The following is a 23,653-nucleotide window of genomic DNA, read 5'->3' as shown; positions in this document are numbered from 1 at the left end:
GGCAGGGTTATTACTGGTCTACAATGGAGGCGCAGTGCATCGACTATGTCCGGCGCTGTTATAAATGTCAAATCCACGCGAACTTGCAGCATGTCCCTCAGTCTAAGCTGTATGGCATGACTTCACCGTGGCCGTTCTCTGTTTGGGGCATCGATGTTATCGGGATGATCAGGCCATCTGCTTCAAATGGCCATAAGTTCATACTAGTAGCGATAGACTATTTCACCAAATGGGTCGAGGCTGAGTCTTACAAGACACTGACAACGGTTCAGGTTGCTCAGTTCATTCGAAAGAACATCATTTACCGGTACGGGGTTCCTCAGGCATTCGTATCCGATAACGGAAGTCATTTCAAGGGGAGGGTTCTGGAGCTCTTCGAGGAATTCGGCATCGAGATCCACCATTCAACGACCTATCGCCCGCAAACAAATGGGGCGGTCGAAGCTGCGAACAAGAATGTCGAGATGATCATCAAGAAGACTGCCGAGTCTGCACGGGATTGGCACGAGCAGCTGCCTCTCGCCCTCTGGGGATACCGGACGTCTATCCGTACTTCAACTGGTGCAACTCCTTTCTCTTTAGTCTATGGGATGGAGGCAGTACTTCCCATCGAGCTTGAGGTGCCGTCGCTGAGAATCATGGTCGAAAGCGGTCTTGAGGAATCTGACTGGTTAAGCGGAAGGTTTATTGAGTTGATGTTGTTTGATGAGAGAAGACTCCGGGCTTTGTATCATGTTCAGGGTTATCAGCGTCGAGTTGCTCGAGCATTCAACAAAAAGGTGAGGTCCAGGGGCTTGGTCGAAGGAGACATGGTCACAAAGGAGATCCGGGTTCCAGTATTTGATCCCCGCGGGAAATTCAGGCCGAAGCGAGCCGGGCCATACATCATCAAGACCATCCTATCCGGGGGTGCTGCTAAGCTCATCGACCTCGACGGCAATGAATTCAACACCCTGGTCAACCTGGATCAGCTCAAACGTTATTTTCCCTGAGAGATGCTCGTTGGATCGAAAACCACAAGGGTGGGCGATTCCAAGCAAAAGTTAGAGCAGCCTGCTAGACCGAAAACCTAAGGAGGCGGTTCTAGGCAAAAATAAATAGGCAAAAGTCGAAAGCTCGCTAGACCGAAAACCTGAAAAGGCGGTGCTAGGCAAAAGTTAGAGCGTAAAAGAAGAGGTAAAATACACGAGCGAACCTTGGCCTGAACTACGTTCTGACCTGATTCCCTGGAAAAAGGGATACGTAGGCAATCTCACCTTGAGATTCGGTCACATTCCATCAAAATTTCGATCCAGGTTTGACATTTTTGGGTCCACATCGCAGTTTGAGGAGGTCGATCACAAGTCAAAGGCAGCACTGAAGCGAATCAAAAAGGGGGAAACCCGTTGTCTTTCAACTTTATTGAAAATTACTACTTCTAATACATAAGCTGAGCATAAAAGCCTTTAAAAGAAAAAAAAAACAGTTGGAGCATGAAAAACAGAACAAAATGCTTAAGAAGCCTAACGGCTCGCAGTTTATTCTAAGCATAGCAAAGTGGCCCGGAGTCAGTCAATATTTTCTCTTGCATTCACCTTTGCTCTCAGCCACTGTCTGTAGCGGCTCCTCAACCCTGTTGAAAAATCCGGCATCTCAGCCTGAAGGGCTCTAAGGCCCCAGCGCCGTTGGTAACCATTGAGTGTTTGAGCGTTGAAATTCGGGACACGGAAATCCCCAATGCTGATGCGGTGGTTCTCTTGAGAAGCACCCAACTGTCGAAGAACACGGCCGGGGATGTAGAAAGTGAAGCTCGACAGGCCCGCGATCACCACCCTGTCGAACCCATCGGAGCGGATGGCCATGTCCGGGAGATCCAACCAGGGGCACCTCCAGGCAACCTCGTCAGGCTGCAGTTGCCGCATGAACTCGTACCAGCCTTCTGTGTCCATGTCAGGGTAGCGCATCTCCCTCTGATGAATCCTCTTCGGAAAGAGATTCCAACCCGCCACCGAAGGGTGCAGTAGATTCAATTTGTCCGACAGTCACAACTGCATGAGAGGAAAAGACAAGTAAGAAGCCAGATAAAACCTGAGCGAAAAGACAAGTAAGGAGCTAGGGAGCAGCCTAAGCCGAGCGTCGAGGTAAAATGAGAACGTGAGAAAAATCGGAAAAAGGTGAGCTGAGTGAGATTACCTGAAGCAAAAGAGGGCTGCCGCTGAAGACGGCCGACTGGCCCGTATACACCAAGTCCAAACCCAAGAGAGTTTCGGCCAAGACCAAAGGGACCACATTCCTTCGCGCCCCCATCTGTGCAGCAACGCTCACAAGCGAAGGGCTGACCTGCCCGTGGGCCGGCACGAGCAAATAGGCGGCCAGCAAGCAAATTACCAAGGCGAAGCGGCGGCGCGCCTGGGCGTCATCACTATCCAAGTCGCCGTCCGGGCTGTACATTTCGATCAACCGCAGGGTATTCATATGGCCGCCCTCGAGGATAGTATTCGCCAAGCCCCGGGAAATGTTGAGTGAACTGGCCAACAGTTTAAGCATGCTCGCTTGGTAGAGCGGAACTACAAGCGTAGGGGACGAGAAGGTCCGAAGGTACGCCTGAAATTCCTCGACAGTCGGGCACATCTCGTCGTCGCCAAAGCGAAAGACATGGACGTCCGGGTCCCAGAATCTGAGAGCAGCCTGCAAGAGCGCTGGGCGGAGTGGCACATGTCGAAGAAAGCGGAACGAGGCGAGGCCGTGGTATTGAAAATTGAGCCAGTCAACGCTTAGAAATTGCGCTAACCAGGGCCTAAGTAAGGTGGGGAGGGGGTTATCCATGGCAAATGTTGAAGTATACTGGGGAAAAGGGGAAGCAATGCAGTCCTGAAGACTACAGAACTTATGCCTCTGCTTTATAGGCCTTGGCCTTGCCCTTTCATCACCATTAAGCCACCAAGGCTTCATGCTAGCTTCCAAACCTCCCCTGTGCAAAGGACACTGCCTCCTGAAAACCCAGAAACCGTGTGCAAACCGTGTGGGAGTAAAAACAAAGTGGCCCCTGAAAAAGGACAGTTGGTCAGTCAAGTGGATCTGGCGTTCAAGAACCTGGCGTACGCCAGTTTATAACTGGCGTGTCCGTGTCCCCCACTTACTGGCGTACGGGCCTCAACTTCTGGCGTGCGCCAGTAGGTTTCACCAGAAACCAGTTTGCAGCAGCTACTGCCTCCGCATGTTCGTTTTTGATTCCGGGGTTGGTTTTTGCCATTTGAGGATTCATACAAGTCACAAACATCATTTAAGGCTATGGCAGCGCGTCGGATTCTAAAAGCCATGCCTGATGAAGATTTTGGACCCCCGGTGGCCCGTTTCAAGCTAAAATCAAGGATACGGGAGGTCAAGACTCATTTCCGGGGCTTTCGCCAAATTTTGTCATACCATACATGTCACATAGGTCTTGTGTGACTGTGTGGGGGTGTCGGTTTCAGTCCGGGACCATATCGAGTCATCTTTGGCGTCTTATGTCCATTTTTGCGACATTTTTAGCTTTTTCTTAGTATTTCTCTTGCACCGGGGCAAGTTCACCGGCTTTAATGGCTCGTGCAAGTCATTGTACATCTATGTCACCTTTCAAAAGGGTCAGTTTCTTTCCCCGGGGAGAATCTTGGAGTTTGGCCTACCGGCGCCCAAAACTCCCGTATCCCCCGCGTGTCTGGGATACGTGTCGTATCCTAGGACTTTTCTGTCCATCTTTTCTTCGAGCTAAGTCAATTATGTGCGTATTCAAGTGTCTGTTGTCGACTCAAAAAATTCATCAATGCATGTTAGATATTAGCGGATGTTTTGTTCTTTTCCTTTACCAAGTCTCACCAAAGTAATGGGAAAGCGATAAAACAGAAAATGCTTATGTTATATACTACTGTGTCAAAGCTAACGGTGGAAATGTATCAAGTATCAAACGGCACAACGGCCCGGGCAGAGCTAAATGTATCAGGGCACACTCGCCCAAAGGTCAAAAGGCACGCAGGCCCAATCCAAAGTATCCAAATGTTTCCAAGTATCAAAGTGCCGGCAAAATGGACTAAGGCTCGGTGGTAGCCCTCAGTCATCAAAAAGGTCTTCCTCGTCGTCATCGTCCTCGCTGTCCTCTACCTCCCGAGGGTCTATCCGGAACCTGGGGTCGCTCGCTGAGTCAGAGCCGCTGCTAAGGGACGTCCCCTCTTCCTCTTCTTCCTCTGCCTCTTCTTCTTCTCTCCTCTTCTTCTGCGAGGGTCCCTCGGCAGGCTTCTTCTCTGCAGGCCTCTTCCTCAGCTCCCGACGGAACTGGAGCTCCTCGCTGGCCGGAGTAATTTGCACTCCCCGTTCCACCCTTGCCGCTGGCCGGGAGGAGCTCGAAGCTGCTTTATTTGCTGGGGGAGGCCGCACGCTCTTCCTCCTAGGAGCCGCCCTAGCATGTCCCTGCATAGTCATTCAATTCAGTTAACATACATTGTGCATATTGTATATATTGAAATGCTGAGTGTAGGAAATGTCAAAAGCAATCCTGATCAAAAGTAAGAGGAAAAGTTATACCTGAGACTGCTCAACGGGAGCTGGAACTGGTGGTGGGTACTCCAACTGCAAAGAGGCGCCGCCGGCTATCCTATGGAACTCTTTCTCCATGGCCTTCATCAGGCGAGCTGCCTCCCGTACCCATTCTATCGGAGCCTGTGACAGATTTCGGGACAGAATCAGCATGCAAACCAAGTGTACATACTGAAAACAAATACGGGAACTACAAAAGGGTAAAAGAATGTCTTACCGGCCCTGTGATCTCTGCTGGGTCTGTCCTAGCGGGCTCGAACCGAACTACAGCCTCCTCTCCTGCCGTGTCCCGCACAGCTAGGGTCCAAGAAAGCCGAGGCAGCCCCGTCGCCGTGGCATAGTCGCTCCTCTCTCTCGGCTGGGCTGTCCTGCTCTCCCGGCTCCGCCTCTCCTCGCCAGCCTCAAGCGCCTCGCTCTGCACGGCAACATGCTCCAGCACTCCAAGCGGCCTAGCCAAGCGCTGCCTCCGGTAGACAGCATAGTCACGCCCAGGCCTCAGAAAAGCAGCAAGCCCGGCCGGAACAGTGAAACGCCTCAGCTCGGCCAGCGTGTACTTATCCGTGTGAGAAGCATGAGGAGGCAGTGGCCCGGGCACCTGGTACTCAAGAGAACCCAGTGACTGCCGTGTCACCCGGTCACCCAAGTACCACCGCCACCCGAAAGCAGACTCCAACAACACCCGGCTTGCTGTCACCACCCTGCTTTGTGCTAGGTACTCAGGCTCAGGCTCGGCGCTACTCCACGGGTTCCAATCCACCTGTAGGACAATGGCACAGATTTTAAAACATCAGTGACAGCATTAAAGCAATTCTAAAAGGCAGGATAATCAGTTTGGCATGTTACGTACCTGGGTACCCGACAGCTCGTCCAGGTACGACCGGAAGGCTAGGAGGCTCCCTCTCGACTTCTTCTTGCCGCTGTACATGGGACCCCAGATCATGGCACGAGGGAGCATCCTCAGGTTCGGGCACTTGTTCTCCGGTGGGTACATCTTCAGCACTTCATAGGCCCACAGCTGCAAACGGTCAGGCAATCAAAGCGTCAGAATACAGTTCATAGGCAAATTAAAGACAAGTGCAAGAAATAGAAAAACGGGAAGTAAATGACAAGCTTTGTTTCCTACCTCCCACACTCTCCAGTAGCCGGCCGTTGCCTTCTTTCCGCGCGAGAACTCTCCCATGAAACTGTAGCAGGCACCCAGAGCTGCTCCTCCCCAGTCAAACCTCGAAGCTGCGCCTAAGTCATGGAGGGCCGGTAAGTAGGACAGGTGCACCGTGGATCGCTTGTTCGGGTACAAGGTGGCCCCGAACAAGTACAACAAGTAGGCCCTCGCCATCTGCTCCGCCTCCAAGTCTGACTCCGGCTCCCTCCCGTGCAAATACCGCTTAAACTGGTCATAATGGACGGTCTCTGCCTCACCCGCTGGCGCCTGCCCTAAGAACCACTCCAGAGCCGCGGGATCCCTGTAAATCTCTGAGTCAAACGGGATAGGCTCTCCACCTACCCTCAAGCCCGTGAGCGCTGCAAAGTCAGACGGGGTCACCGTCATCTCCCCAATCGGCAAGTGGAAGGTATTTGAGGAATCCCACCACCTCTCGGCCAGCGCAGTCAACAAAGCGTGGTCGCTCTTCACGGCCGTCAGAGTAAGGATAAACGGCCGGAACCCTGCAGCATCAACCAAGGCCCTGACTCGCTCGGGCAAGCTCCTGTACAACTCAAGCGAGCTCGCTGGACCTCCATGGCCCCGAGTGCTGGCTGCCCCCCTCTGCACAGCAAAGACAGACAGCAGAAAGAATTTCATCAATAATTGCAAACCACACAGTTAGTCGAATTCAGAATATCAAAGAGTAACTCTACAGTCGAAACAGGTATCATAAAGGTCGAACAAAGCTACCAGGGCACTTGTATTCTCCTATCCAGTTCTGCTATCAGTCGAATCAGTTCAAAGGTATTTCTTAGTCAGGTTCCGAGCTACAGGGCCTCCCTTTTCTCAAGGTACATCTCTCAGTCGATTGCATGAGTTTTCAGTTTATCAATATGGTCGATTCAAGCTATTGGGCACGCCATCCGGGCGTCCGTCATGTCATGGCAATCTACTCAGTCGAATTCAAGTTCAAAGGACAGTCTTATTGATCAAAGCCACTTATGGTCGATTCTAGTTTGACACTAACCGTTTTCTCAAAGTTTTTGGGCATCCTGCAAGTCGATTCAACTACTTCAAGTGTTCTATCATTCAAGTTAAGTTTCAAAAGTCGAGGTACGCTATTCGAGGTTCTGCTTTCTCCGTCAAGTTACAGTTCAGGGTTATAGTCAACATGCATTACGAACTAAGCTACGACAGTTCAAAACTACCTTTGGATTCAAATGACAAGACATGCATATCAAAGGAAAAGTTCAAAGGAATACCTGCGCCCAATTCACAGACAGGTGTCTCTGAGGGTCTCTCAGAACAAGCTCTGCGTCGTAGCTCCCCCTCAAAGGTGCCAGGCTATCAATCCCAGACGGAATAAACACGTGTGGCTCGGGCAGAACGTACGTGGCCGCGTCGAACCTAGCACGGGGGGCCAGCCGTATAGACTCTGCAAGCGTCACTGCTCGCTCAAAGGACCACACCTCCCCCTGAGCCTCCTCTGCTGCCTCGGTCTCGCTCACAAAGGCCTCCTCCTCGGCCCTGGCCCTCTCAGCCTCCTCCCTCAGGCGCTCCTCCTCCTGCGCTCTCTCCACTTGCCGGGCCCTATCCTCTCGTGCTGCCAGCACTGCAGCCACCACCCCCGGGTTCTCCCGGAGCAACCGGCCGAGTTCTTCCTCGGACACAAACTCGGCAAAATCCCCTCGAGTGATGGGTACGTGTGCCGAAGACCCCACTGCAGGCCGGAACTCAGCCCCTTCCACGGGTACCTCTCCGGATGCTCCCTCTTCAACCACCGGGCCCTTGCCCCTCGCCGGATCTCTCACCGGCGTCTCCGGCCGATCACCGTCATCACCACTACCACTGCCACTGCTGCCGGCTCCAACTGAGCCCAGACCCGTGATCACTAAGCCCTCTACCCCACTGCTTGGATCCAATCAACGAACCTGTGGACCCACTATCACAACAGAACCTGGCGTACGCCTCATCCCTCCTGGCGTACGCCCCTCCTCGCCACCAACCACCTCTTTTGCATGGCCATCGCCGCCACTCGAGCCGCCAGAAACCCCTACACCAGTCGCCGACGGGGCTTCGCCTGGCGTTTGATCGTCGATTTGAGGGCCCTCGGTCTCCCCACTTAACCGAACCTCGTCACCACCAACGCCACCACCACCATTGCCGCCACCTTCGCCGGAATTATCCATGGGAGAATGTGGGTATGTGTGTGGTGAGAAAAGGATGAAAGATTAGGGAAAAGATTGGGATTTTGAGAGAGCTTTTGGGTTTCTGGAGTTCAAAACCGAAGGAATGGCGGTTCCTTGCCATCTGCAGCAGTTTAATCGACGTATGGAGCCACTGGGCCGGGTCTGGGCTCGGATCTGGGCTCGGATCTCTGAGATCAATGGCACACGCCAGTTGTTTGTACCGTACGACAGTACTTTGTGGGCCTCAGGCCCAATCCATATCCCATGCTGAAATTCGTCCTCCAATGAAAGCTCGACTTGTTCTGGGAAGCTCTGGACCCATCCCCAAGCAGAGGCCCGTCCAATTTCAAATCAACGACGATCCACTCGTCCAATTTCAAATCAACAACGATCCACTCGTCCAATTTCAAATCAACGACGATCCACTCGTCCAAATTCAAATCAACGACGATCCACTCGTCCAATTTCAAATCAACGACGATCTACTCGTCCAATTTCCACTCGTCCAATTTCAAATCAACGACGATCCACTCGTCCAATTTCAAATCAACGACGATCCACTCGTCCAAAATCAAATCAACGACGATCCACTCGTCCAATTTCAAATCAACGACGATCCACTCGTCCAATTTCAAATCAACGACGATCCACTCGTCCAAAATCAAATCAACGACGATCCACTCGTCCAATTTCAAATCAACGACGATCCACTCGTCCAATTTCAAATCAACGACGATCCACTCGTCCAAAATCAAATCAACGACGATCCACTCGTCCAATTTCAAATCAACGACGATCCACTCGTCCAATTTCAAATCAACGACGATCCACTCGTCCAATTTCAAATCAACGACGATCCACTCGTCCAATTTCAAATCAACGACGATCCACTCGTCCAATTTCAAATCAACGACGGTCTATCCGTCCAATTTCAATTCAACGACGATCTATCCGTCCTACCATCTGCTTTCCCGAGCAGAGTCGAAGCTTTTGCAAAAGGGATCATTCCCCAGGAGAGTCCACATTCCGTGATCTGGCTATCAAAGATAGCGAAGCAGCGGTCTATCCGCCCCTACGTCGAATCAAACAGGTTCTTCAAAGTTCTTGCATTCTGGATAGCCTTGAAAGAGGGTGTCTAGAAAACCTTTGACGTTACTTATCTCCAGTCAATGGTGCATCAAGTGCCGTCAAAGGGGGGCTTATGTAGACACCCCATTCTGGACTGTCCAGATAACGTTATTTGTCGATCTTTTATTTCCCCAATGATGATCTTAGTCGAAAACAGTGTAAGGACAAAGGTGTGGTTAAGCTTTGAGCGTCCAGAACCTCACTCAAAACCCCTTTCAAACCCTTCAAACCAGAGCCAAACAGCCCCAGCAAAACCCAATTGGCATACGCCAGCGTCCAGAAGGCGTACGCCAGTCATCTGCCACGTGTCAGTCATCGACCAATGGCCCATCTTTTACTGGCGCACGCCAGTTAATAATGGCGCACGCCAGTCAAACCCAGTCAAATCAACTTTATGCAGCAACTTGGGCGGGACTTTTGTGCCACCCTGACGTCAGCTACAGCGTCCCTGATGATTACTTTCGGCAGAGACGTTCCCTCTCTCTCCTACACCCCCCATCAAGGCAAGTCCCATGCATTTAATGCATGGGAGGCTCCAACCTTGTCTTAACCAGCCAAACAGGCCTTAGCACCAGACTGATCTCAGTCACTCCCCCTCTATAAATACCCCCCTTGCATTCATTTACAAGGGGTTAGTCTTTTTAAGAAGCATAGAGTTCCCTTCTCCTCTCTTCTTGCTCTTCTTCTTCTATTGAAAGAGAAAAGAAGGAAGTCCACTTCCATACACCCACTGATGTTCAGTCACCATACAACCTCCATCTTCAATCTCTAAAGCTCAATACAACCACCAAACCTCAATACCAAGAGGTATACCACCTTTACGTTCTTTTCTGTTTTCGACCCCTGAGGGGAGCCGTTGAGGCCCAGGCTAGTAAGTAATACTAGTCCTGGCCTCAAACTGGTAAAATATGACGATCGTATCGGATCGAACATGGCGCACGCCAGTAACCTATGCCGTACGCCAGTTTTGGCAGTACGAGCACAACTGGCGTGGGGATCATGGATCGTCATTCTTTTGTTCTGTTTTTCTGTCAATCACTCTTGCATGCTAAATAACCAGTTTACCGCTTTCCGTATATTTAGAACTGTTTAGATGTAGTAGTTAATACTCGCTTCTTATCTGCTTAAAAGGCCTCTGGGATCCTTCTGGTCACGTTCCAGAGCCCAGATGATGTAAAAGTCAAGCACTGGATCAGGATCAAACCTGCGTACAGCAGTTAAAGCTAGGATCCAGTGGCTGGCTCTTGCATCTTAGTTCAGTCTTGGCCTCTTTTCTGTCCCCACTCTGTTTAGGGGGTTTCTTGTCTATGTTCGTGGCTTCAAGCCGTCTCATCTGTCTGTAAATGTATATATCCTACTTATTTAACTGCATGGTTTGTCCTGGGTGTGCGCTGGTCCTTTTCCAGAGCCCAGAGGGTTGCAAACAAGGACTGTGAAACCAGATGAGTGGAGTACGCCAGTCTCCCTGTGGCGTGCGCAGGTCGTATCAACATGCGGTGGCTCGGTCAGTGCATGCTGGTAGAACTTGCTCACGCCCTTGCGGGGCAGCGTACTGCAATTTGTTCAGTTTGCTCAGTGCTTGTTCTCAATCTATATTTTAGCATTGCAATCAAGCCATCCATAAGCATTTTGCCATATAAACTGCAACTTGTTAAAGTTTTAACCCCCGTTAACTGTTCCCCCGCCCTACCTGGCTAAAAAATGATCAAATGAGAGAAAAATGCAAGCGCTTTTACAAAATGCCCGAGTAGAGACCGATCTCCGGATTGGGCGAGAGGGGTGCCATAAAACCCTTCCCCTCTCGTAACCTGGCTCCCGAACCTCAGATATCGAAGGTGACGACGGACCGGTCTACAAGCCTTTTCAAAATCAAACAAACGTGGCAAATGTTTTTCGAGTTCGGTTCCTTAGGTGCTTTCACCGCTAAAACCCGAGTAGCGACTCTGAATCGAGGCGTTTCGCCGCGCTTTTTCTAACAAAAAGGGCCGCACCCGATTTTCACAACCAATAGTAATTATGTTCTCATCCTATATAATAAAAAGAAGAAATTAAATAGTCATTTTGTTTGAGAAACTTATTTATGTTCTCATCCTATATAGTGAGTTTAAATAATTATGTTCCCATCTTGTAATTGATTGAATGGCCAATTATGGCTTTATCTGTTAGTAAATTACTTTTCTTTTTTCATTTTGTGTCTGGATTTCTTTTCCTTATTTATTATGGAAAAACTCTCTCTCTCTCTCTCTCTCTCTCTCTCTCTCTCTCTCTCTGTCTCTCTCTCTCTCTCTCTCTCTCTCTCTCTCTCTCTAAATTGGAAATGAAGTTGAAACTGTTAGTTTAATGGACATGAAACAGTTTAAATCGACGGGAGCCTCTTTTCACACCCCCTGACACCTCCACCCCCCTCCGGACCCCACCACCTTTCCCCCCTTGCCCTTCCTTTTTTGTTTTTTTAATTTTTAATTTTTTTATTTTTTACTTTTACTAGTTTTTTGTTTTTGTTTTACTTTTAAAAGTAAATAATTACTGTTTTAGTTTTTTTTTAACTTTTACTAGTTTTTTTTTGTTTGCTTTTAAAAGACTTTAATTACTATTTTTGTTTTTGTTTTTTTAACTTTTACTATTTTTTTCTATTTTACTTTTAATAGTTTTTTGTTTTACTTTTAAAAGACTTCTTACTATAATTTTAATTAATAAATGAATAATTAAAACATAACGCATACTGACATAAGTTGTACTAATTTCGTCGAAGAGTGAAAATACATGAAAATTCAATTTCTAATCAATGTTTCCACCAAATTCTGCTCATGTCTCTCTTGGTCTTGTATCCATTATTTCTTCCCGCAAACTAATTCGTGTTCCATAACGACCAGCCCATCTTTTAGCTTGGTTTGATGCATTGTTCCACCATCATGTTGGGAAGGGTGTTACAGAGTAATGAGGCTGCAAGAAAAGTTGCATAAAGTAAGGGAAAATGACGGCCCATGACGTTTTTTGATAATTAATACCCTCCAAGGACATGCTAAGAACAATTGTTAATACTGAAAATGTCATTGGCAATAGTTATTTCAATGCGCTTTTGGACTGGAACTGGAGGGGATCTCAATGGGAAGTGAGTAAAACAACCTGGAGGAAGCCCACAACCTCCAATAGTGTTAACCGGTACTCGTTGGTCCTGTATGTAGCATCAATGACCAATACGGATGGAAAGTTCACAAATTAGTCTAGGCTTTGAAAATAAGAAGATAACAAAAACAATCTGAATAAGTGGTTAGAAATAAAATAGATAAAAGATATAAATAAATACAAAATTAATAAATTCAATAACATAAAATAATTATAAAATTTAAAAAAAAAAAAATTTACTCAGGTATATAATATTAAATAATTTTAAAATACATATATAGAGTAAAAAAGATAAGTATTCCAATTTTTAATTCGTTTGAATCAGTACGAAGATCTTATTTTTCTTATCATTTCATCCTAAATGATCGTAATGAATTTTTGGCTTTAAGACTTTTCAATGAGTACCCTAAGAGAGACATGAAACTTAAGAAGGAGCCTTAGGATGCTTGTTGAAAGGCCTTCGAGCCAAAAATTCATTATGACCATTGAAGATAAAATGATAAAAAAAAACAAAATCTTTGCACCGATTCAACCTGATTGAAAATCGGAACACTTAAATAATATTAAATAAATAAAAGTGAAAAAAGATATAAAGTAAATAAATGAGAAATAAAAGAAAATGGGTTGAATTATTTCTGCCGGGTATTTTCGTCGTGGGTGGTGGGATCCGGGAGGGGCGTGTGTCAAGGGGGCGCGCAAAGAGAATTGCCGGGGGTGGGGCCGGGAGGGGCGTGTGTCAGGGGGCCGCGCAAAGAGAATTGCTAAATCGATCTGCAAAAACAATCAAAATCGACATTTAGAGATGAGGTTGAAACCATCGGTTTTAATGGACATGAAATGGTTTAAAATCGACCATGCTTCATGATTTCTGCAAAAACAATCAAAATCGACACCGAATCCTGCGTATTTTATGTATAATGACTACCTGTATTTACACATTGTTCTATTCCAATGATGTGACAATGAACATATGAAATTTTACCCTTCCGCTTGTACCGATAAAATCTAAACTTGCCACCATGGTGGTAATCTGTTATCAAATGGATCAGAGTTTATCTTGTCATAGCATTTGCACACTAACCTCATAGAATTCAATTTTCAAGGTTATCTTCCAATGTTCAACACAAACCTTTTCAGATCAAATTGAGGTACAAACAGTAGCAAAAAATGTACCGTGTTTGAGATAGAGATTTTAATAATTGAACATTTAAATTTATTGACCACCATGAACTTTCTTTGAGATTCTGGATGAATTTGTGGACTCTTTGCTATCAGTTTGACTCTGATTGGTAAACTCAATGCCTTGGAACATAACCCTAGAAGAGCGATACTGACTACCGAAAGCTGTCCCAAATCCCCATCCAAGGCCGAGCCCAACTCCACAGCCTCCACCTACAAATTCAGTAGCATGATGAAATTGTGCAGTCCATAAAAAGACCAATGGTAAGAAATAATATTACGAGTGCCTTGGGAATGGTAAGAAAGACTTTTTTAGTATAGCGATTTGTGAGTGATTTGTTGTGTGCGCAAAATTGCTGAAGAAAGCAATTTGTTGTTTACCTGCACCAAGACCCAAGAAATTTAAAGGCATTCCTGCACCAAATATAACACCAATGATTAGCAAAGAAACTGGTTGCGAATTACAATGTGCGCATTAGAACTAGCAAAGAAGCCCAGACAAGGGAATCTCATAAATAGCTGAAAAATTAAATTAGTTCTAAAACTTGAAGGAGAGTGCCACCAATTTGAACTATTTCATTTCTCCATATCAAGGTGTCAGAGCTTCAGGTCTTAGAATGAACCCAAGGATGAATGTAAAAGACCTTGTTCCCATCACAATCCAATTTAATAGATATAGGACCACCATATAGGAAGGGCAAATAGCATCATGAGTCCGCCAATTGCTACGCAAGGAAAAGAACACTCCAGTATCACCTGTTAATGAGCGCACATGTGTCTTCCTGCCAATTTAAGCACTTTACAATCGACCAAATTATGAAAAGTCTATTTGAGCACTTAAATGGCCCCCGTCGTAGTTACAACACTAAGGAGTATCCGCGCTATGCTGCCAGATTCCTTGTTAAGGTAAGCTCCCAAAGAACTTTTAGAACCAACTTCCAAAACCTCCGAGTATCAGACAAAAACAAGATGAACAATTTATCATCCCAACCCTTTGTTCCCCAAGTTGCTTGATGAGCCTCGCAGTCATTACCACAATAACACTCCATGATAAAGCATACTCGAGTCTTTGAGCTTTTCCAAGATTATCAACAACCCTTTCTCCATAGTAATCAGATATTAAACCTTCATGCATTTACCATTGGGAAAAACCAAATTTATCAGGCTCCAGACACACCAATATCATGAATGAATCCAAAACTAGACTATGCATTGACAAAAACTACAAGTGTATTCTCATTATGGATGATGCTACTTGAGGGTAGTTCACGATACCAACGAGATCCTGAAGGCTCGAGGTGCCGAAGGGGCAGATCCGAGAGAGAGAAAGAGTTTGTGTGTGTGGCAATAAAGAGACCAAGAGCAATGGGCGTGCCATCTGTTGGATGAAGGCTAGGGTCCTTTATATAGGAGAGCGATATCCAGCTGGGCTGAGGACGCATGGAGGTTACTCAATGGCTGGTCCTTTGAAGGTCGCAGGTCTCTGAAGCCAGAGGTCAGACCTCTGAAGTCATATTGATAGTAATATGTGATATAAAGTGTCTGAAGTTAGCAAATGTAGGTAGTAGTCATGTGAGGTCTAGGCCATAAGCCTGAGGGTCAGTGATTTAGAGGTAAGGTGGTAGGTATGATGCGAAGACCAAGGAATTGTCCTTCAATCAACATGTGTCTCTCTCTCTCTCTATAAGATTGGTCTGAAGTCCGAACTCTTGACTGAGGGGTCAATGAAGAGTTCGGACTACAGATCAGTCTTAGAGAGAGGGAGACCTGTTGACTGAAGGACAATTCATCGGTCTTCGCATCATACCTACCACCTTGCCCTTTGAATCACTAACCCTCAAGCTATGCCTAGACCCCACACAACTACTACCTATCTCTACAAGCTTCAGACGCTTTATATTACACATCACTATCAATCTTACTTTAGAGGTCTGACCTATGGCCTCAGAGGCCTGCGACATTCAGACGAACAGACGACCGCCATTGAAGACCCCCCACGTGTCCTCAGTCCAGCTGGATGTCAGGGCATCTTTCTACTATGTAAAGGACCCTAACCTTCATCCAACAGATGACACACCCATTGCTCTTTTGGTCTCTCTACTACCACTCTCTCCCTCTCGAATCTGCCTTGGGCTCTCTCCTCCTCCGCCTTCGGCACCCCGAGCTTTCAGGATCTTGTTGGCATCCCAGACTACCCTAAGTACTCAATCTACCTTACACACAAAGCCATCCCATTATGTACAAGGACATGTGCTACATAGTTTTCCTTCAATAGTTGTATATTAGTATCCCTAGATCACAAAGAAACTAGGGGGATGAACACTATCAAACACCCACTATTAATTGCTGCAAATTCCACTATTTGGGATTAGTTACAAGGATCGGATTTCTCTAATTAGCTCTATTCAAACACTGTCTTTACTTTAATTCGACACAAGTCAATCCAGCATTCCGTCATTAATCTATGTCTTTCTTGTCCTCTTTCGCACCTTCAATCCATATCAGATTGCTCTTCCTAATGTAAAAACCACATCAGATGACTTTCCTTATCCCAACTTCCATTAATAATTTGTAACTTCCATGTATGCATTCATTTTTTGTTCTGAAATCCAGTACCTTGCAGACATCCTTTTTCAGCTGTACTCGTTCTCTAAAAAGGATTTGTTTGTTAGTTTAATTTAGTGCCATAACACAAAGGTACCTTTAAAGCAACCCTATACAAATTTTCACTTCGACTCAGCACAAGCTCGTCATTCACACAAGCATTTGAGCCACTTATATGTTAGATTCCACTCTAGATCGATCGGCCGAATTCTCCTCTAACTCCAATACCTAAATGGACTATTAATGGCCACTTAATCCTATCTTGATCATCTTAGTGGAGTTTTTTTGGTTAATTCTTTCATAGTGTATGAGAAAACAATGAAAGTAAACATTAGGCTCCTAGATTCAGCACCGGAACCAACTAAGAACAGCCAGCGCTAAAAGTTAGTTACTGGGAGGCATAACACTAAGATATCTTCTTTCTTATCGAACGCTATTTAACTACATTCTGGGGAACACTCTAGGTAAATTCGTACCTACAAATCGAGACAAATAGATGCCCAGTTGAGACTCTCAGACATGAAGGCGTTAGCCAAGGTTTTCCCATCTAAGAGATTGGTATAACCCAAGTTTGTTGTTTCCAATTCAAGTAGTAACCAATGCTTTGATCTAGCCTCCCATATTCTCCAATTGGCAACAAACCCTTTGGATCACGGAAAGAATCGGCAATCCTTGCTTCCATTACTCTCGGAAGAGGTGCTTAGACACCACAATACAATCATGCAAAACTTGATATTTACAATCCTCCTATTTCCAGATGTAGAACCCTAGGATACCGAAACTGATGGTTTCATAACATATATCGAAGAGGTAGTCACTTGACAATTGCAACAAATCTTAATATTTCCATTTCCCACCCACCGTGCAATGAATGTTGGTTGCCTGCCAACATAAAAAAGGACCCAACAGTGATCCCAACATAAGAATGCCATACGTAAATTAGAAGATTCATGTTTCCTTCGAGTATGTTGTATGCTGTTGTCGGGTATACCCAAAAACATTCTCTAAACATTCAACTTTATGTTGAGGAGCCATTGATTTACCAAATTTTGGAAAAGGATAATCATAACTTCATAAGACCTCCAATTGGGCCAACAAGCTGCAGAATCATTCAAATGAAGACGCAAATACCCTGATCACTAATCTTCAGTATTAACACGACATTTCGTAAGCATCATTTGGAAAACCAAGCAATTCAGAAAACTGAATCATGACCACCATTCTCATATCTCAAACATGACAAAACGTGGTGATTCCAACTTCCCATCAGGATCAGAAAGTTTGTTATTTTTTGCTTAGAAATTTCTTTTCTTTTTGCTTAGAAATTTCTTTCCAACACAACATGTGATACAAAACCCTAGTGCAAATGTCATCTCACATCCAAAAAAAAAAACCCATCAAAAACCCAGGCCAATTCCAACACATCCAATTAATTTCTAATCAGGAAAACGAAAGATGCAGAAGGAGATTACGATACAGACCTCCAAAGCCCCACCCGACGCCAAATCCGCAACCAATTCCAAAACCTAGACGCATTCCACAAACACGATACGGAATTATCGCATATGTAATATACGTAAATAAACACACACACACACACACACACACACACACAGATGATTCGTTACGCATACCGAATCCGACGCCGGTTCCATCGAAGTTTGTAAGCACCATAGCTACCAAGCAAGTTCCTATGATCCTACACTTGTATACATGGCCAATAAATTAGGTCAAGTTTTGATTGTACAAGAAGCTACTGAACACCACACAAAAAAAAAAAATAAATAAATAAATAAATAAGAGAGAAATTGGAAGGGTTTGCTTTGTGGACTTACAGAGAAAGAGAAGCAAAAATGTCAGAAATCTGCGGCAATTGCAAGGAGAGATAGAGGCATCGGATAAACCTCCGGATTGAGAAAACCAGTTTCTTTTTTTTGTTTGGTTTTTTGGGGGGTTGGGGAGAAAACGAGGAGTAGTGAGCACTTTGTTTGGAATTTGAGAAGAGTGATCGAAAGTGATAAGAGAAAGAAAAATGGGGAAAAGGAAAAAATAAGAGGAAAATTATAACAATTTAAGGCCCTGTTTGGGTGCAGTTAAAAGGGGGGGGGGGGGGGGGGGGGGGGGGGGGTGGTAAAAGACCGGTAAGCCGGTGTTTGGGAATGAAAAATTCACGGGTCTTCATTTTTACCCCCTCTTCGTTTTCACGCGTACAAGAGTTTCTCCGGTTCAAAATTTGGGCTTCTCTTGGGTTCCCCAAATTTAATCAGGCTGTGGAGGGGAGGAAGTTGGACGAAATCACCCCTGGTTATCCCCTTTTCCCAACCCCAGGTCTCGATTTGTGGCTTCATTTCTGTTGCCGACTCATTTGTTCTCTGCGGAGGAGAAGAAATAGGGTTTTGGGTGGCGATTTCGAGTGCAGTCGAACCAGCTTCCTCAACTCAGGTATGGCCTCCATTTTTTGCAGAACTCTTTTTGTGTCTGTGTGTACGGGGTGCTCTTATTTCTGTGTGTGTGTGTGTGTGTGTACGAAATCACCCCTGCGTGTGTGTGTGCACGCAAAAATAGCTCCTCATCTGACCTCTGCTTAGTGTGTCTTCCATTTGAGCAGATCTGTGTGTGTGTGTGTGTGTGTCGACGGGGTCCTCTTCTCTGTTCTCTGTGTGTGTGTGTGTGTGTACGGGCTAAAGTTTGAATCTGGTGGCTCTTCTTTTGATCAGATCCGTGTGTGTGATTTATGGTAAAAGGAGCCTCCTTTTTATGCAAGTCATGTCTGTTCTATTATTAGTGGTATCTGTAAAAAGTATAATAGAAGCTGTGATTTCTTCTTCACTCATTGTCTTTTACTTACACCTTTGCAAAATTCTTCAGTGATTCCATGGCCTTTTATGCTGGCGGGTAGAATTTCATCCAAAGGGTTCAATGATGAGTTGGATTACATCAATCTAACATCCATTGATAAGTTTTTACTAATAAACAGGGTTTTCAGTTAAATCAATTCATTTTGCTTGTACTAATAAAGAACTAAAGCCAACGTTTGAAATTGTTTCTGTTCTAGACTGGTTTCGAAGTTAATATGTAAAAAGATTAAGAAAAAGATTAGATAGACTCCGAAAGATCCTATATTTACATTCTACCGCACTGATCGTTCACGTAAAAATTCCAAACCCAAAACTCTCAAGTATCATACGTATCTACTTAACTCTTTTTTTTTCCTTCAAACTTATTGGATCAGCTGCCCTAGAATCTTACTCCTACTTCCTGGCCTTTGGTTGCTTTTGATTGTGAATTTTACTGCCGACTACACTTTATTAGTAGTACCTTTGGAAAGATCATTTGGCCATATTATAAAGATGAACCACAATATCTACGAAGAAAAACAATTATAAATATATAGTAACAAAAGTTTGCAAAGAACAACTACTCGAAAGTGCACAGACGGGTAAAAGGGCAGCAACCTTCAATGTAGGCAAGAATCTGGTAGTAGTTTCTATTTTTTTCCTTTTTCAACTTACACTGTATATTGTTTATTTTTTTTGGTGTTGAAATTATTTGTTTACTTATTGTTTGAAAGTTTATCTAAAGTTGTTGTCATTGTCTTGTTAGTTTTTATGACATAGACAGTTGAACTAATCACAAGACCATAAAAAAACTGTTGTGTGACTGACTATGTATTGTGTGTAGATAACTCGGATTGAACAAAATAGTTTCGTTTAAGATAATAAAACAATAAATAAGTATTTGTACTTTGTTAATTAAGAAAATGTGTTTTTGTTCTATTCATGAACCCCTTGTTAGGTTTTTTACAATGCCAAGATTAAACAGAACAGAAATAAGGAGAAGAGAAGGAAGAGGCCTTCATCGCCTTAAACACGTACATTCGTGCTGCAATGGGCGTGTTTCGACTTTATTGCTTCATCGTGTCCACGGCACATTATCCCTGTCCTGAGTTGTCCCCAAATCCAAACTACTACCAGACCCAAGTAGATGCTGTGAATAGGTTAGTCAATGGTAATTAAGTAGATTGTCATGAGCAGTTGAGGGTAAATAGGCATACGTTTTTTAGGCTGTGTTGTCTTCTTCGAGGTGTTGGGTTAGGAGACTCGCGCAATGTTTGTCTTGAGGAGAGGGTAGCCATTTTCTTGTATATCCTTGGTCACCATACAAAACAGAGGTGTACGAAATTGCACTTTTGGAGATCGATTGAAACTGTAAGCAGACATTTCAATGTCGTACTTCAAGGTGTGTTGCGTCTGTTCGACATGCTCCTAGTAAGACCTGAGCCCGTACCTCCTAACTACCACGACAGTAGATGGAGTTGGTTTCAGGTAAACTTCATTTCAATTGTTTGTAAATCTTCCACATGGTTTTCTCTACTCCACCATGTCAAGATAGTTGCAATAATGTATTCATTTTGTCGTAGAATTGTCTCGGGGCATTGGACGGGACGTATGTACCAGTTAATCCCCCCGCCGTTGACAGGCCACGCTATAGGTCAAGGAAGGGTGAGATTGCCACAAACGTTTTAGGTGTATGTAGTCAAGACCTAAAGTTTGTCTTCGTCTTGTCTGGTGTGGGCAGCGTGCCCTTGGAATTTCCGGATTCCAAAATGCGAGGGCCCAGATCGAGGGAGCGCGAGCGGCGAAGCAAGCGCTCGCAAAATACAGAGTCGCCACTCGGGTTTGAAGGTCCGACACCCAAGGAACCGTATTTCGAAGCACTTGCCGCGCTGTTTATTTTGAAAAAGTTAAGGAACCAGTCCGTCATAACCATATCTGGGTTCGGGAGCCAGGTTACGAGAGGGGAAGGGTTTTATGGCACCCCTCTCGCCCGATCCGAAGATCGGTCTCTACTTAGGCATTTGCGAAAATGTTTGTTTGCGATTCTGTTTGATTAATCAATTTTTTAGCCAATTAGGGTGGGGGAACAGTTAATCGGGGATTAATACTGTAACATGTTTGCAGGATGTGATAGATAGCATGGATGAACAGTTAGTATAGGATGAGAACAGACTGCTGTGGGAGTTTAAACAAACTGGAAGGCCCCTGTTTTGGAGTGACGTGCGCAGGAAGAAACCAGTATGCACTGAACAAGTCACTACATGCTGTTCACTCCTGCGCGCACAACTCCAAGACACGTGCGCGCCGGTGAGCTCAAACCCACAGCTCTTATTCTCAAACTTTCTGGGCTCTGGAAGGACCAGTGCACACCCAGGACAAACCACGCAGTTATAAGCAATATAATATACAGTTTAAAGCAATGTTAAAGGCTAAAAAGCCCTACAAATTAATAAGAACACCCCATAAACAGTATGGAGACAAAATAATGGCCTAAAACTAAGCTACCCGTGCAAGGCCACTCACTGGTCAGAGGCATACTATCGCGCGACGGAGTCAGTCTGGCGCGCGAGGATGCGCCCTGGCGCATTGTCGCGCGATGGAGCCAGTCTGGCGCGCGATGGTGCACCCTGGCGCGGACCAGTATTTGGTTTACACATTTCTGGGTTCTGGGACAAGTCCAGAATGATCCCAGGGGTACTCCAAAACCGCAGACATGCAAATTGAACTATATACTAGCAATTTCTAACAAAGGAAAGCAGTAAACTGATTTTTAACATGCTTAACAGTGATCTATAACATAATAAAGGATAAAACAGTAGGAAACCAATCCCCACGCGGTCCATCGCTTGCAACAACGGAGTGTCGCGCGTGAGAGTGGGACCATCGCGCGCTGGTCCTACCATGACGGTTTTTGAAACCTTGCTAGCTTTAGGACCAGGACCGGTATTGATTACTAGCCTTGGCCCTGCCAGCCCCCCTCAGGGATCAGAATAGAAAACAGTAGGTAAGCTATACCTAAATTGAGTTTGAAAGAGTGCTTGAGCTTTGATGTTTGAAGGCTAGATTGAGTCCGAAAGAGATTGAGCTTTGAGTGAGAGGTTATTTGTGTGGTTGAATGATTTGAGGAGGAAGAACAAGCTTTGTTCTTGAATGGTTGAAGTGTGAAAATGGAGGATGGTGACCCAAGGTGTACTCTTTTGAAATTCTTGAACCCTTTGAAAGAGAAACAAAGGGGGATATATATAAAGAAAGATGGAGGTGAATCTGGTTGGTGCAAACAGAGGAGTTCAGCCAGTCCACAAGGCCTGGCTGAAATTGCATTGGTGGCCAACTGTCCTCCTTCAGAAAGGTTGGTGGGAGATTGGTCTGTCGCGCGACAGAGTGAGTCTGTCGCGCGATGGTGCGCCCTGGCGCACAATCGCGCGATGGAGTGAGTCGGGCGCGCGATGGTGCGCCCTGGCGCGGGATGGTTGTGCCCTGGCGTGCATCAGTAGAGTTTTTGGTTTTTTGAAATGGCTTAGGCTAGGTTAGGTTCAAGGGTTTTACAAACACTTAAAGCTCAAACACTCGACATTCCCGGGGTGTTCTTGATCCGTTTCATCATCGGAGAATCAAATACCTTAAGTAAACTAATCTGGAAGCCCAGATTGGGGTGTCTACATCTGGTTGGGAAGGGTCGGCCACTGACTCTAGGATCCTGGCGAACGCTATTTCAAGACCCGATGGTTTTAAAGTCCCTCGTGGTATGTGGCAAATCCTTAGTTCACCTTCCCTTCACTCGCTTCCTAGTATGAACCCTTCTTTTAATGCCTTAACTTCCATTTCGTACAGGACATTACTACCTTGTTGATGCCGGATACCAAAATGCCAAGGGTTTTCTAGCACCATACCGCGGGCAACGATATCACCTTAATATTTGGAGGCAAGGTCATATGCCGACTACGAAAGAGGAGTACTTCAACATGAAGCACTCCGCTGCTAGGAATGTGATTGAGAGAAGCTTTGGTGTATTGAAGATGCGGTTTGCAATATTGAGGTCTCACTCGTATTACCCCATTAGGACTCAAACACGTATCGTCACAGCATGTTGCCTTCTCCATAACCTCATCAAAAGAGAGATGCCCAACGATCCCATTGAGAACGAGTACACGGCATGGGAACGTGACCACATACACGAGGTCGAGGCAGATGATCACATCACTACCATAGAGACTTCCAATCAATGGACCGGGGAGAGGGATGCGTTGGCTACAGCCATGTACAACCATTGGCTAGCAAATGGTGGGGGACAAGAGGTTTTCCCACCATGAGGAAGTTTGTTTAGTGTATTTGTATGAAGTATTTGAAAAACTTTTATGATGTAAACATTCTAATTGCGGTTTCAATAACTTTTAAGGTGTAATTGAATTCTATTTGAAGAACATTGTATGAACTTTATTGTAATTGAATTCCGGTTTGTAGTTCATCATAAACTTGATAAATAATAATTTGTTGTCCAACTTCAATCCATTTTCAGCAATGGATACCCAACAAGGTCATGTGCCTAGAAGAAAGACTGGAAAGACGCAAGGGTGTGGAGGAAATCTGAAGAAGATGCCCTCATGAAATGCATGCTAACTGAATTGTATGACAAATGGAGGGCTAAGAATGGGTTCAAACCCGGGTTCTTCACCTTACTTGTGAAAGAGATGGAAAAGGTGATGCCGGAGAGCAAACTTAAGGCCTCCCCACACATTGACTCCAAAGTCAAGTATTGGAGACAAACATATGCCAAACTAACCGACATTTTAAAACTTAGTGGGTTTGGGTGGGACCATGTCAACAAAAGGATTGACGTGGATGACGAGGTGTAGAAAATCTACGAAGAGGTAACTTCCAATGCTTCAATTGATATGTTA

The 23,653-nt window shown here is 45.4% G+C and overlaps 2 protein-coding genes across 3 annotated transcripts; one reads left to right on the top strand and one right to left on the bottom strand.

The window, feature by feature from the left end:
* Positions 1–13,166: 13,166 nt before the first annotated feature.
* Positions 13,167–17,962, bottom strand: LOC131331312 (protein TRIGALACTOSYLDIACYLGLYCEROL 5, chloroplastic). Of its 2 annotated transcripts, none has more exons than XM_058365197.1 (5): positions 17,754–17,962; positions 17,553–17,622; positions 17,400–17,444; positions 13,696–13,728; positions 13,167–13,527 (listed from the first exon to the last, which is right to left on the bottom strand). In XM_058365197.1, the coding sequence occupies exons 2-5, from the start codon at positions 17,590–17,592 to the stop codon at positions 13,349–13,351; spliced, it is 297 nt and encodes a 98-aa protein (XP_058221180.1). In that variant the 5' UTR covers positions 17,593–17,622; positions 17,754–17,962; the 3' UTR covers positions 13,167–13,348. The 2 variants fall into 2 exon arrangements, with proteins under 2 accessions (XP_058221180.1, XP_058221179.1); XM_058365196.1 differs by having other exon boundaries at positions 17,553–17,617; positions 17,754–17,955.
* Positions 17,963–18,139: 177 nt separating this feature from the next.
* On the top strand, positions 18,140–23,218 carry LOC131331309 (uncharacterized). The gene is made up of 2 exons (XM_058365194.1): positions 18,140–18,360; positions 22,587–23,218. Exon 2 carries the CDS (start codon positions 22,688–22,690, stop codon positions 23,063–23,065), a length of 378 nt encoding a protein of 125 aa, XP_058221177.1. The 5' UTR covers positions 18,140–18,360; positions 22,587–22,687; the 3' UTR covers positions 23,066–23,218.
* The last annotated feature ends 435 nt before the right edge of the window (positions 23,219–23,653 follow it).

This window comes from Rhododendron vialii, chromosome 6a (assembly GCF_030253575.1).
Source record: "Rhododendron vialii isolate Sample 1 chromosome 6a, ASM3025357v1".
Lineage (NCBI taxonomy): Eukaryota > Viridiplantae > Streptophyta > Magnoliopsida > Ericales > Ericaceae > Rhododendron > Rhododendron vialii.
Note: the sequence above shows the minus strand (reverse complement) of the source record. Positions and strands in the feature narration are given on the sequence as shown.